General features: G+C 33.7%; 3 protein-coding genes across 3 annotated transcripts; all 3 read right to left on the reverse strand.

The window, feature by feature from the left end:
* Window positions 1-3,919: 3,919 nt before the first annotated feature.
* LOC108825839 (MLO-like protein 6) lies at window positions 3,920-8,243 on the reverse strand. Its single transcript, XM_018599192.2, has 14 exons — window positions 7,957-8,243; window positions 7,456-7,513; window positions 6,680-6,945; window positions 6,473-6,589; window positions 6,311-6,371; window positions 6,058-6,221; window positions 5,872-5,966; window positions 5,734-5,783; window positions 5,604-5,644; window positions 5,343-5,516; window positions 5,204-5,239; window positions 5,052-5,119; window positions 4,894-4,954; window positions 3,920-4,432 (listed from the first exon to the last, which is right to left on the reverse strand). Exons 1-14 carry the CDS (start codon window positions 8,077-8,079, stop codon window positions 3,986-3,988), a joined length of 1,761 nt encoding a protein of 586 aa, XP_018454694.1. The 5' UTR covers window positions 8,080-8,243; the 3' UTR covers window positions 3,920-3,985.
* A 1,339-nt stretch (window positions 8,244-9,582) lies between these two features.
* On the reverse strand, window positions 9,583-11,059 carry LOC108826178 (transcription factor bHLH79-like). Its single transcript, XM_018599563.2, has 2 exons — window positions 10,595-11,059; window positions 9,583-10,143 (listed from the first exon to the last, which is right to left on the reverse strand). Exons 1-2 carry the CDS (start codon window positions 10,904-10,906, stop codon window positions 10,111-10,113), a joined length of 345 nt encoding a protein of 114 aa, XP_018455065.1. The 5' UTR covers window positions 10,907-11,059; the 3' UTR covers window positions 9,583-10,110.
* An 830-nt stretch (window positions 11,060-11,889) lies between these two features.
* On the reverse strand, window positions 11,890-13,424 carry LOC108825417 (putative F-box protein At5g62660). Its single transcript, XM_018598708.2, has one exon. The coding sequence runs from the start codon at window positions 13,268-13,270 to the stop codon at window positions 11,996-11,998; it is 1,275 nt and encodes a 424-aa protein (XP_018454210.1). The 5' UTR covers window positions 13,271-13,424; the 3' UTR covers window positions 11,890-11,995.

The raw sequence follows: 13,424 nt of genomic DNA on the forward strand, positions 1-13,424 counted from the left end.
GGCATTGGAGCAATTGTTCAGATTAAAAGATTGTAGAAAATCTACGAGAAACAGATCTAGAATGAAATCTGCAAGAAAAGGCCAAAACAAGTCATTTTACCGTTTTATTAAATATGTTTTTAGTTAACTAATGCAAATACTCTTTTGTAAATGATAGAAACACAAAATGTTTTTGACTTTACAGAAAAAAAAATGATTATTTGAGGAATGTTTTGTATTTTCTTTCTAATTCTTGACTGCAACAGGTGAATCTGGCTACCATATATTTAAAATAATAATGGATAACATGTAGCAAAACATTCACTATAATGATAAAAATGAAAATAGCTCAAAAGATTGTTAAAATAGAAGAACAAATAATAAATTTTATTATTTTATTGATTATTACTAATATGGTAACAATCAATTATATAACCAATAACAGAGTTTAAAATAATAAAAAAGAATGAAATTAATCATTTGATATTAATATGGGGATGTCATTTTAAAAATAAACCAAAAAATGGTGCTCTAACTTGGTCGATTCACTTTTTCAGGCCACGGTCGCAACGTTCTTCAGTCTCACAACCTCTCTTATATGGATTGGCTTCTTGCTTCTTGCAGAATTGAGGGTGTAGTTTACTACAACCGAAACTGGGATCTCCATGATGAAGGGCACCATAATCTATGTATCTTGCCTCTATCTTGGTTGCTGCTAGAGCCAAAAACACCACAAGAGCCAGAGAGAAAATAACTTTAATAGTTTTAGACATCCCCATATTATTGTTAATTATTTGTGTTGTTATTTTCCAAATAAATTAAATAAATAAATAGTTTATAAAAAAACTCCGATCAGGAGCTCAATTATTTTGTATTTATATATTTAATTGTATTTGGAATTTTCCCGTGGAGTTATGAAGAAGAGGTTATTGGTGCTTATATAGTAGATAGTAGTTGTGTGTCAAATAGTGTTATTTTGGGATGATGATTAATTAGCAACCACATAATTTTTAGTAAATGGATAATTTTAGTATAGCTCAGTTGGTTGATGTTTTCTTAAAACTAAGGGATCTAAACATTTTATAATTGATGGCAAAAACAGATATAATTAGCTTTCCCGTTCAAGATTAAGATTAAGGGTGTGACTGTATAGTATTATTGGAAAAACAATGTGGAGTGGAAAAAAAATTCTGCCCAATTATTCTATTTTTTCCAATCAAGCTAAAATTAGTTTTCACCCATTTATTCTAAAATAGGATATCCACTATAGTCAAAAGTAAAATTTACTCCAATTTTCACCTTTTTTCCTCCGATTTCAAGTTTTTCCGTTCTTTTACTCTATTAATTACCAATCAAATCCTAAAGTAAAAAAATGATTTAAAATGTCCCCTAGAAGACCATGAGGAGGGGAAACTAACCGACGTTAAGCTCTTTACGGCTGAGGAGGGGATACTAACCGATGTTAAGCTCTTTACGGCTGACACATATCTCAGTTTTGAGTTTCAATGGTAATCATGGATGGAGATTTTAAGTTTCTACGGTTTCAGTCGGTCTGTTATTGTGTTTTCAAACTCAGGTTTTACAAATACAGGAGAGAGGAGAATTCGGTGTTATGGGTCTTACTACTTTCTATGTAAAAAAAATTCTTATAATGTTGGTTAGTTTTTTTGGTACATTTGTTATAACTGTTTTAATTAGATTAAAAATTTTGATTTATTTTCTAATAATATTTAAATAAGTTCAGTATATTGTATATGATGTTACAAATATTAAAATCAATTGATAGCAACATGCTTGACAAATTACATGAATATAATGAACTAGTACAAGTACTTTTAGATATGTTTCTAAACTTTTCTAGCTATATAGTTTGTACAGATACATTAATATATATCGTCCTCGGCAGCCTCATCATTCTCATCGCTTTCATCATTTGTGGCTCTCTAGCCGGACCAACTATCTTCTTCACTCTCCTCATAATCTGCATCATCTCCATCTTCTTAGAACCCATGCTCTTCTGCTTCCTCAGTAACAGTATTCGCTTCGTTTTCATGCTCCCCTTGCTCAATGATTCTCTCCTCCTCGTCAGCTCCTTGATCAATCATTATCTCTTCCTCTTCAAGCACTACATTTTTCTGCTCCACATTCACTTCTTCTTCATTGATTCTCTCCTCCTCGATAGCTCCTTGGTCAATTATTCTCTCTTCCTCTTCAAGTATTACATTTTCCTGCTCCACATTCACTTCTTCTTCATCGATTCTCTCATCTTATCCTATCTTTTCAATGTAGAAAGCTATCTCTTTCATCCAACAGCCCCCAGTTGTCAATTTCTTCTTATCTTGATCAATATTAACCAACAAAGACTTCCTACCTTCTATGTCTTCATAAGGTAACTTATACCACATCTTCCCCAACTCTGTTTTGTGCACCATTTGAAACACCACATCTTCAAAGATTGTAACTCCATCTACTTCTAATACCTAGACTTTTCCATCTGCATAAATTAGCTTTCCATCCTCGGTTTGTAATTTGACTGAATGGTAGCAATTCACCTTCACTGTAATTCTCCTGAAAATTCAACAAAAACAGAATAAACTTCTTCATTCAGGCATTTTATCGAACACGTTATGTGATTTTTTAAAAAATTGAACTCAAGCTTACAAAAATCGCAACCAAAAGAATAAATGGAGGAGAAAAAAATACACACCTCAGGATTTGTATTACAATCAACGAAAGCACTCTGATAATCTCTCTTCTTTCTTCGATTTTACACTCTTTTAGTTAAACGAAATCATCAGATTTCATCTTTGATTCGAAACCCTAATACTCATTTTCCCCCAATTTAATTAGATTTGGGCTTGGGCGGAATAAAGTGTCAAAAAATCGATTTGACCCCAAAAAGTTTACATTAAATCTAATGAGACCCCGCATGGTTAGTTAGATACATTTCGAAGAGTTGATGTAGTTATAGATACAATTTAATACTCCAGATGGTTTGAGATACATTAACTAATATTTCGTGTAGCTACAAATCTTTTTTCCTTATATAAACTATAATGTTGTCCGAGACCTCATCCTTCAGCTCGAACAGATACATGGGAGAAGATGGAGAGAATGAAAGAAGAAACATGGGAGAAGATGAGAAAGAAGGAAAGAAGAAGAAGATAATTTTAGGGTTTTCAATTTTAATCATAATATTGTTATTTTTTAAAAAAATATTGTTTTTCTTTTTTCAAATTATCTTATTGTTATATTCATATATTAATGATTAGACGGACAAAACTAAAAATCAAATAAATAACTAGATAAAAAACGCTACACAAAACTGAAAATCATTAAAAATCCTATGAAACCCCAATTCATTATTTGAGAAAGATCTATCGTTTTTATTTAGTTATTCAATTTAAAATGAAAACTCTAATTCAGATCCAACTTATAAAGTTTTTTAATATACACAAAAATAAAAATATATAGGTCAATTTTTTTTATTTTTTAAATTAAGATTCCAAAATCTAACCTTAAAAATACAAATAATACTATAACGTATGTTATACCAAACCTTAAACCAAATTTTATCATGAATCAAACACATCACTCATCTACATTGAAAACAATTCAATTTTGTAAATCTAAATTTACATCATTTATAAATGTTTATAATTATATGATTTCAATTTTTACCATCAATTTTTTATATAATTTAAAAATGATTTTTAAGATCTAATATATGAGAAGATTTCATTAGAGAAAGAAGACTTGACAAGGTCATATTCGTAAAAGTGCATATAGATTTTTGTTGGTGATAGGCTTGTTGTAACTTCACTAACTTTTTAAGTTACTTTTGCATTTTATTTAATTTGACATATAATTTAGTATTTAAAATCAAGTTGTATATCATATTTTGCAATTTTCCCAATAATTATTCATAAATAAGCTGAAATGTACAATAACACTGTTTGCATATAAACATATATACAAATCATTAATAACCATACATAAAAATAAATCATCCCTTAAACGAAAAATCCCTTAAGCTTATATTAATCTCATGCTGGTGAGTTCGAATTTGTTCAGGTCCAGGAGGGAGCTCCAAAGATGAAGAAGAGGGCATCTTCTTCTCTGAATCTTCTTCTCCAAACCTAGAATGATGATTTGTAGATGAAGAAGAAGAAGGTTCTTGCTGAGGCTCAGGACCCCACGAATCGAAGTCAGAGTTTTTCGGAGATAGCGTGTTCGCGAAGCTTCCATCGGCGCTTCTGCTTCGTTTGTGGACATTGCGGAGGAGATGGATTGGAGAAGAACCATGTGTAGGTGTAGTTGGACGGCTAGAGAAAGGTGTCGTTGATCCTGAGGTTCTTCCGTGTTTGATTTGTTTCTTAGCTGTGTGATGCCAACTCTTTAAAGCTGTTGCTATACTCTCGTTGAACACTGTAGGTTTCATCTTCGAACCCATCTTCAAGAAAATTCACCAAAATCAAAAATTTCAGAATCTGTTTCTTTGCTTATCAATGTGTTTGTGTATGTGTATGTGTAGGCATGAGTTTTCGGACACCTATTCGTATCTGAATCCAGTTTCTCTTTATGAAAAAATGGTTTTTGAAAAAAACAAAACCGAAAATTATTCTAAAAACCACGAACAATCAACCTCTAATATTTTTTTCTTCTTTTAGCATTTTTTAGGGGTTCTAGAGTTGAACATGCTCTTAGTCGGGAGTTTTTGTTTTTGGATTTTTGTGCGTGTTTTGGGGTTTTGGTATCTCTTTGGTTCTATCAACAATACTTCGGGTTCTGATATCTCTTACATGTTGGATCTGGTACAAAGTGATCAGGTTTTTCGGTTGGGTTCTGTTCAGATCTTTGGTTTTGGGTTTTTTTTTTTGCCCATGCCTATGTGTGTATGTGTGCTTAACTTACCTGGGTCACTAGAGCGTAAAGAGGAAGAGTAACGTAGCTGCAAAGAATTTGTACAATAACTCTGCAAGAAGAGAAACAAGGTTGTGACGTGTTAGTTCTTAAGGGATGGTTTGACTTCTATGTGCATGATTGGATAAAGCTTTAACGCTTTTACTTACCCAACTGAAATTCTGGTGACCACATCTACAATGGTTTTGTGGTAACAGTTCTTGAGCTGGAACTCATACTGCAGAATAACAAATCTGATTTCAATGAATGATGCTTGAGAGTTGGTAGTACTGGAGAAAGTAGAATTGCTCTACTTGCTTACCGTTGTCCAGACAAAAAAAGCTAGTTGAAACGCATTCTGCAAATGGCACAAAGTTTTAGTTTTTATTTTTTCTCAATCACAAAGGTTTAGTTTTGAGGAATTTTCTCACAGTTGTTGACTGTAAAAGTATGTACTATACCGTGAAAAGGACTAAGTGAATGAGGAAGAGAATGAAACGTTGGCGACCGAACCAGAAGAGGTGATCACCGGGCTGAACAAGCGGCATGCCCTTCACTATCTCTCCTTTCTCTTGGATGATAAGTCCAAGTCTTGTTATTATCACTTGAAGTTTTGTCCCAACTATAAGAATAACCTACAGTTTGTTTAAACATTCACTCTTTTTTAAGAGACGAAACCAAACAGCTCAGAATGCTCTTCTTTTAACGGTTTTGTTGCTTACAACTAGTGGAATGAATGGCTGCCAGAGGAATGAATGCAATCCTGTTCATAAGAATAAGAAACGAAAATATATAAGTTTGCGATTGTTGCAAGAGATATCGAATGCAGCAACATTTTGAACATTCGTGTACCATTTGTGTTGGTCAGGAGAAACAGCACGGCGGCGAACCAAATCACAGGACTGGAGATATAAGCAATTGAAACATCAGACTAAGAGGTAATTATTGAAGTGATAGAGTTTGTTACACGCTACTAATTAGTCCCAAAACCTAATTTCGACGATGGTTTTGAAGTCTTCGTCTAATGATCTCTGAATGTACTTCCGGAAATCGAACCTCGCATCACTCCCTGGAGCCAAATGGGTCTGGAAAAAAAAATGATATGTTATTTGTGCAATGCCGTGGGAATAAAAGATTTGTCAAACAATATAAAGTTCAAATATTTTAAGTTCTTACCATGATGAATCCATGTCTTAGTGTTAAGTAATCAACTTTGGTCACAGATCCAAAGAACTGTCTAAAGAAACATATAATCCACAGTGTAATAGTTGATTTGCTCCAGAAATTCAGATGTCTACGCCCGAAAGATGTATCTCTGGCAAACCTAAACCTCTCAGGATCTGCATTAATTGTTTGAAAGCAAAAATCGCCTCGTTAAAGCTTCACACTCAGTTTCATTCAATCCAAGTTTGTAAAGTTATATATATACCGTGAGAATACTGATATTCAATTGTCTTTGTCTCCTCTTCCCACTTCTTCCATCTTCGCATCTAAAAGTAGCAGAAAGAGTAAAAAAATACACATAAGATAAAATGATCCCATCTTTAGCGAAAAGAAGGATGTAATTATAAAGAAAAAAAAAAGAATTTACCTTGGTCTTGCCGAAAGCATAAGTGACAATGCAGTAGATTACATGAAACAACGCGAGAACAAAGATGAATATATGCAGCTGATGCATCGCATAAGACGATACAAAAGCCACTTTTCCCTGGAAATAAACATTAGAAGAATCATCTGTCCAAACTAAAAAGGATTTTTCATAGGGATACGAATTTTGAACAATGAATTTATGATATACCTTCTCTGCACACTTGTCATAACCTTTGGTTGCCAAACTCCTTCGAGGAATGAAAGAGTCGACCAACTCCAGAAGCTTTCGACCAGAGTTTTCTTCTTGTCCTTGGTCTTTTCCAGTATCTTTTATCTTAGGTGGATACTTTTTTGCCTCTTCGGATGCACTGCAAGGGTGCATTGATGCTGCGATGCTCTTGGGGATACAAATTTGCGATATGTAATTTTGTCCAATTGTCAGCAGTAATGATATGAATCCCATCAGCATAAGCTCTGCAAATTACATTTTATTACTGTTTAGCTAACGGACACTACACAATAGGTATGTGATTCTACGCCAACCCAAACTTGAACCAAAAAGCTTAATCTTTCTGTGTTTCTGAACTCAACCGAAGATGCTGAAACAAATCAACATAACTTTTTGGTTTTTGGTTCGGGTTTGATTTTAAACCGAACTAATGGAACTAATCAAATTTAACCGGATTTAACTACAGTTACTCAAAATTTCGACCAAATTAAAATGAAATCTAACAAAAAATCCAAAACTTCTGTTTTAGTTCGGCAAAAACTTTTTAAACCAAACTAAGTAAAACTATACCAAACCAAAAATAAAATTTCATCAGTTTATTTCGGCATAATATTTTAGTTAACTAAAATAATCAAAAACCAAATTAACCAAACCATACTAAGCAAACATGCATGCTTACTAAACAAGATTAAGTCGTTTATGGAATGTATTTTTTGGAGGGAAATTGTATATTTCAAATTACTACTAATTTTTACCTGCTTTCACCTTTTCAAGAGCTTCATACTGAGCCTTTTTGTTCTTCTTTTTTAACCACTGTCATAAGAAAATAAAGAAAAACAGAGCATGTTTTCTTAGTTATGTTTAGTAGAAACAGAGCACACTATGAAACCACCAAAAAATCCGTAAGAGCAAAACAGGTACAGAAACAGAGTAAGCTTACGAAACATATAACCATGTTTCAAGAAGAAGTCAAATGACTTACAGTTCCGATTTTGTGAATCAGATTCTCAGTGACTAAGAAGAACAAAACTAATACAATTTCTCAAATATAAATTACTTATACTTTTTGAAGATCAAAATTTACTTTTGGATGATGATTAAGAACTAAACAGACTATTACTAAATAGATAATGAACAGAGCAAGAAGAATAAACAGATAATCAGGAAGAGCTAAACAGACACAGAAACACGGCAAAAACATAAGAAACAGAGTATCAATATTCAAGAGAAAGGAGAAGAAGTCAAAAAAGACTTACGGTTCCAAGTTTGTGAATCAGTTTCTCAATGACAATCGAAATTAGAAGCAAGAAGAAGCAAACCACAGCGACCGCCCACGTAGAAGTCTGCTGTAGCGTTTTTTCGTCCACCTTAACCGCCATTAGAACTCACAGAAGAAAATAGCTTTCCTTTTGAAAGTTTTCTCCCCCTCAAACCCCATCTAATATACTATCATTTCCACAAAATATAAAATTAATAAACGCAGTTTTATCTGTGTTTTATATTGTTTGCCATCTTCCTCTCTCTCTTTTTTTTTGTTTATTTGCAATCAAGAAATACGTATGTCTGTTATTGTATAGACAGAGTCAGAGACGCAAGTGCAAGAAGACGACCGGCGATTAGGCATACCTTGAAAAGTTCAAAGCTTTTGACTTTGAAACCATAATACGAATTTGAGTAGCACCTCGTGTGTACCGGTTATGTATTATTGGGACTTTTACTTTGTTTAAATTATTTTTATCGACGTTTTAATATCTCTGCTAATAATTATACATATGTATCTATCTACCGAGTTAGTCATTAATTTATGTTTTGTAAAAGTTTCCTCCTGGACCTGCATGTGTGTTTTTTTTTTAACTTGTACCATTTTTTTTCCGCTGGTCAATGCATGTTCTTGTGTTTTGAACCCAAAAGGATTGCTAAACACAAGAATCATTCCGCTGGTCAATACATATTCTCTTGGTCAATCCTTTTACGAAAACCCACCCTAAACCCACCCCACTTAAACTCATCCCATTTAAGATTTATCTCATTTAGAAATCATATCTGTTTAATTCAATTTAAAATAAGTTTATTAAATATATCTATTTAGACCCACAAATATTACATTGACCAATTTAAACCTATTACAAACTATAAAATATTTATAATGGAAAAGGAGGTTTAAGTTTTTTTTTAAATCGCAAATCGAGTATATTCTGTTAAAACCGCAATTATATTTTCCCGAAAAAACCACAAAATAAAAATTTCTGTAGAAATGGTAAAATCAGATTTTTCCATTAATACCTCTAAATCGATTTCTCTCGCCATAATCACAATATTAAATCTTTAGGCCAAAACCGAAAAAAATATGTCATTTCATCAAAACCGCAAAATCAGATTTTTCCACTGAATTAGTAAAATTGATTTTTCCTACCAAAACCTTGCAAAACTTATTTTTTTGATAAAATCACAAAATCTTGTTTTTCAGTCAAAACAACAAAATCGGATTTTTCCACCTAAAAATGCAATTTTGGATTTTCCAGCTAAAAATGCAATTTTGGATTTTTCTTCTAAAATCGCAAAATCGTGTTTTCATCCCGATATTATTATTAATTATTTGTTATTTTATTTTCCATATATTAAATAAATATTTTTTTATAAGAGAAATTCCAACTAGGAGCTCAATTATTTTGTATTTATATATTTAATTGTATTTTTGAATTTGCTCTATGTAGTTATGAAGAAGAGGTTATTGGTGTTTATAATTTTATATAGTAGATAGATGTGTTTCAAATAATGTTTATAATTTTGGGATGATGTTTAATTAGTAACCACGTAATTTTAGTAAATGGATAGTTTTGGTATAGATCAGTTATCAATGTTTTCTTAAAACCAATGTTTTTAAATCCGACTCGCAGGCTCTTCCCTTCCTTGAGGCCACATATCCAAACTATGTTTTGGTCCATTGACTTAGCTTCTTAACTGAAAACATACGTCTAACCAGATGAGTTCGAAACTTGCTATAAACAAAACATAAATCCTGCCACTTGTTATTTTGATCATGTTTTTGTTTTGTTTATACTTTAAACTAATTTTTCTTCACCTTATAGTTATCTTTTATTCTCTTTTTTTTTGCTCCATTCGTTCTTTGTATTTTTTTAGTTTCACTAATCATTTTCTACATGCTGCATGGTTTCAATTTTCCAAAAATTCACTAGTATATTATTAGTGGACAAAAATACACTATATTAGAGATAAAATTAGTATATTTTAGTACAATAGCAAAACAGATACTAGAAAAGATTAAGATCCTAAGTCCATACACTTCATCTATGAAACTAAAAGTCTCGAGCTCAATCCAAAAAAAGTCAATGGATAAGACATCTAGCCAATAAACTAATCAATGATCCCTGAAAGGCCAAATCAAAAGACTAGCTTTGTCTTTGTGGATCATATTCGCCAAGCTGAAGTTCAAGATTCAAACTCTGGTTAGTTTCAAATACTCTCAATCTAAGAACACTTCATCTATGAAAATGAGAGTCTCAAGCTCAAATCCAACTCAGTCAAAAAGTCAACGGACAAGACATCTAATAACCTATAAACTAATCATTGATCCCTAAACCAAAGACTGTGCTTTGACTAGTTTAGCTTTTGTGTGGATCAAAAGATTCAAACTTTGGTTACAGATTCAATTACTCGATCTAAGAAACACTAAATGAAACTCTCAAGCTCAAATTCAACTTAGTCAAAAAGTCAACGAACAAGACATCTAACCAATTAAACTAATCACTCATCTCTAACTCCAAGACTATGCTTTGACTAGTTTAGCCTCTCTGGATCAAAAGATTCAAACTTTGGTTACAGATTCGATCAGATCAACACTAACAACCATTCACAGAACCCAGCAAATCTCACCACTTCATTACCGCTGCTGCTTAAAGAAACCATCTTCGAAGATTCGTCCTCCTCGTAGTTCAACGCTCGAGCCTTTCTTCCTCCCCAGCCTGCAGTTAAGTCCGTGACCGTTGATTCCTCCGCCGCCGCCGCCGCCGCAGCAGCAGCAGCAGCAGCCATGGAGACGTATTTATCAGAGGGAGTGGAATTGACAGCTAAACGGAGACCGGAGCGAACGGCGTCGTTTACGGGGAAGGGCCAAATCTCGGAGAGAGTGTAAGATGAAGGATTCGTTGGGGAGAAGGATGAATCGTTCACTAGCGGAGGATCCATCTCCAAAGATTTTCGAAAAAGGGTTGACTCAGATTCAGACAGAACCAGGATCCGAGAAGTGAGGAAGGAAGTGTAGTTTATAGGGCTGTGTGTATATGAGTTGGAGAGAGAGAAGAAGAAGAAGAAGAAGAAGTAGGAAGTGAGGTTTAGTTTTGTTGTCTGAATCTATTTCGTGTGATTGATTAATATGGGCCTTTATCATAAAAGCCCATTACGTTTTCCATTTACAAATTCCTTGGTCCTTTGTTCTTCGTAGGGTTGGACATGGGAGTGATTACTTTTGCTTGTATTTATGATTTGACTTGTCTGGTACGGAATAATAAAATATTCAATTTGTATTTAGTGTGTTAAAAAAGAGTAATCCACTTGATCAAACATGAATTACTTGCAAGTTACTTGATTTACTCTATTACTTATTATTTACGAGTACTTATGAAATTTATAAGTTTTTTGGAATACTTAAGAATTACTATCAAATAATATTCTATTAGAAATAGATATTAAAATTTGTTTTGATTATCTATACTATTAAAACAGAAAATTATTTTCTAAGATAATCTTCTGCTTTGAAATTAACTACCATTATATGCCACTGAGTTATTTATAAGCTATAGATTTTGTTTAATGTTTTTATTGTTTATCTAAAATTGCTGATTTAACTATCCGAAAACCCGACCCGAAATAACCGAACCCGAATTAAAAATACTCGAACCCGACCCGAAGTATAGAAATATCCGAACGGATTTTATATTCTTATACCGAAATACCCGAAAATCCGAAATACCCGATCCGAATCCGAACGGGTATCTAAACGCCCACCCGTAAGAGTGGTTGTAACCAAAAATCGGGAACGTTAAGTTAGATGCAGCAGAACACATAAATCCTTCGTAGTTTCTTCAGCCATATATAGTTTCTTCAATATCATCAATATCAAAAATTGACAAAACTAGTCTAATTTGGCCCTATTGATGATATTAATTAATTAAATAATAGATTGTTTGTTTGCAATTCTAAAGTTAAATAAAAACAAAATTATTAAGTAAATAGTTCACTTTTATTATATAACAACAAATTTAGATGATGATAGTCTTATATTTTTAAGTGCATGATACTTTCAGGCATATCCATAACCTTGACATACATGTACGGAGTATGGTCCGTTGGCATTTCTTTGATGATATTAACCTTTCTCAAATCATTCTTTATCAAATCGTAATAGAGAAGGTAACAAGGACCAGGCAACGCCAAGATAACCTCATTGCCCTGACCCGTACCACGCACTCTCAAATCCATAATGTTAATAATGTCATCCACTAAATGCCTCTGACAAGGTTTCAGAACCAGAGACTTCCTCGACCATGTTCCACTATCCACCTCCAAGGCCCACAACTCTGACAGACCAGTTTCTTTAATATGTGTAAAATCAAAGATTGCTGGTTTTCCACCATGCTCTATGAAACCCAAGAAACCAGCATATTTAGACACCTCATGGGGTCCTTGGATCACCCGGAACTCTTCAGACCTAACGTCAAAACAGTAAACATTATCGCGACATGTATGATTGAAAGCCAGATAATATATAACTCCATTGATGCAGAGTCCTTGTCTTGTAGGAAGGTGAGGCTGAACATCATACACAATTCTTTTCCAAAAACCTCTGGGTTCCAGTACGAAGACCCAAGACTCGGAGGTTATCTTTCTACGAACTTCCGAGAATACAACAACACTACAGACTATTTTGTATTGATCATGAACGGGATCGTGTCCAAAAAAGTAGTTAACATGCTTATAACGTTCTTGTTGAGCAAAGATGTTGGATTTGACGGCGGGTAAGGTTAAGCTTTGTCTAGTGGCGGGATTATAGATACATGCTTTTCTGCAAACAGTGTGTAGAATCAAACCGCGAAGAACCACCATCTCGTGTCCTCTCATCCCTGGGAAAGTAATATTTGGTTCAAACGATGACTCAGCACTAATACTAGACGATGTCAATGTTAAGGATAGTAGTTCAGATTTTCCAGGGTTGCGGCAGAGCTCCATTGAATCACACTGGTAGTGTTCAACCAAACTCATGTATAGACGAAGTTTTGGTCGCGATGGAGAAGCTACCGTGAGATAAAGGTTGCTAAAATATCTAGAACGGATTAGAGAAGACCAGAGCTTTGAGACACACTTAAACCTTATAAGCGATGTAGCAGGCAGTCTACTAAGGATCTGGATCATGAGATCAAAAGGAATCTCTGGCACCACGTAACCATCTCTTCTTTGTCTTCTTCTCCTTCTCCCTCCTCTTGCTCGTCTCCTCGCCTTTGGCGACCTCTTCTTCCACTGAATACCTGAGATCAGAGACAAATACTTAACCATAGCTATGTCTAATTCACAGGGGCTCTTTTTCAGATACAAATAGGTTTATAAATCTTTTGTCAAATTGGAATATTTCCTTTTTCGATTTTCCTAACATAACGGCAGCCGTCCTCCATCCGAATAAAAAATAGTAATATCGTGGATTGGGCTTACG

The sequence above is a fragment of the Raphanus sativus genome, chromosome 9, assembly GCF_000801105.2.
Source record: "Raphanus sativus cultivar WK10039 chromosome 9, ASM80110v3, whole genome shotgun sequence".
Taxonomy (NCBI): Eukaryota; Viridiplantae; Streptophyta; class Magnoliopsida; order Brassicales; family Brassicaceae; genus Raphanus; species Raphanus sativus.

Bases quoted from the DNA above. Each gene is read 5' to 3' on its own strand.
- LOC108825839 (XM_018599192.2), bottom strand. From the start codon at position 8,079: ATGGCGGTTAAGGTGGACGAAAAAACGCTACAGCAGACTTCTACGTGG. The intron at 6,222-6,310 runs GTATATATATAA...CAATTAATGCAG, and splicing joins TGAATATCAGTATTCTCACG to ATCCTGAGAGGTTTAGGTTT. The intron at 5,517-5,603 runs GTAAGCAACAAA...AACAAACTGTAG, and splicing joins AGCCATTCATTCCACTAGTT to GTTATTCTTATAGTTGGGAC.
- LOC108826178 (XM_018599563.2), bottom strand. From the start codon at position 10,906: ATGGATCCTCCGCTAGTGAACGATTCATCCTTCTCCCCAACGAATCCT. The intron at 10,144-10,594 runs GTGAGATTTGCT...CTTGAACTTCAG, and splicing joins GCAGCAGCGGTAATGAAGTG to CTTGGCGAATATGATCCACA.
- LOC108825417 (XM_018598708.2), bottom strand. From the start codon at position 13,270: ATGGTTAAGTATTTGTCTCTGATCTCAGGTATTCAGTGGAAGAAGAGG.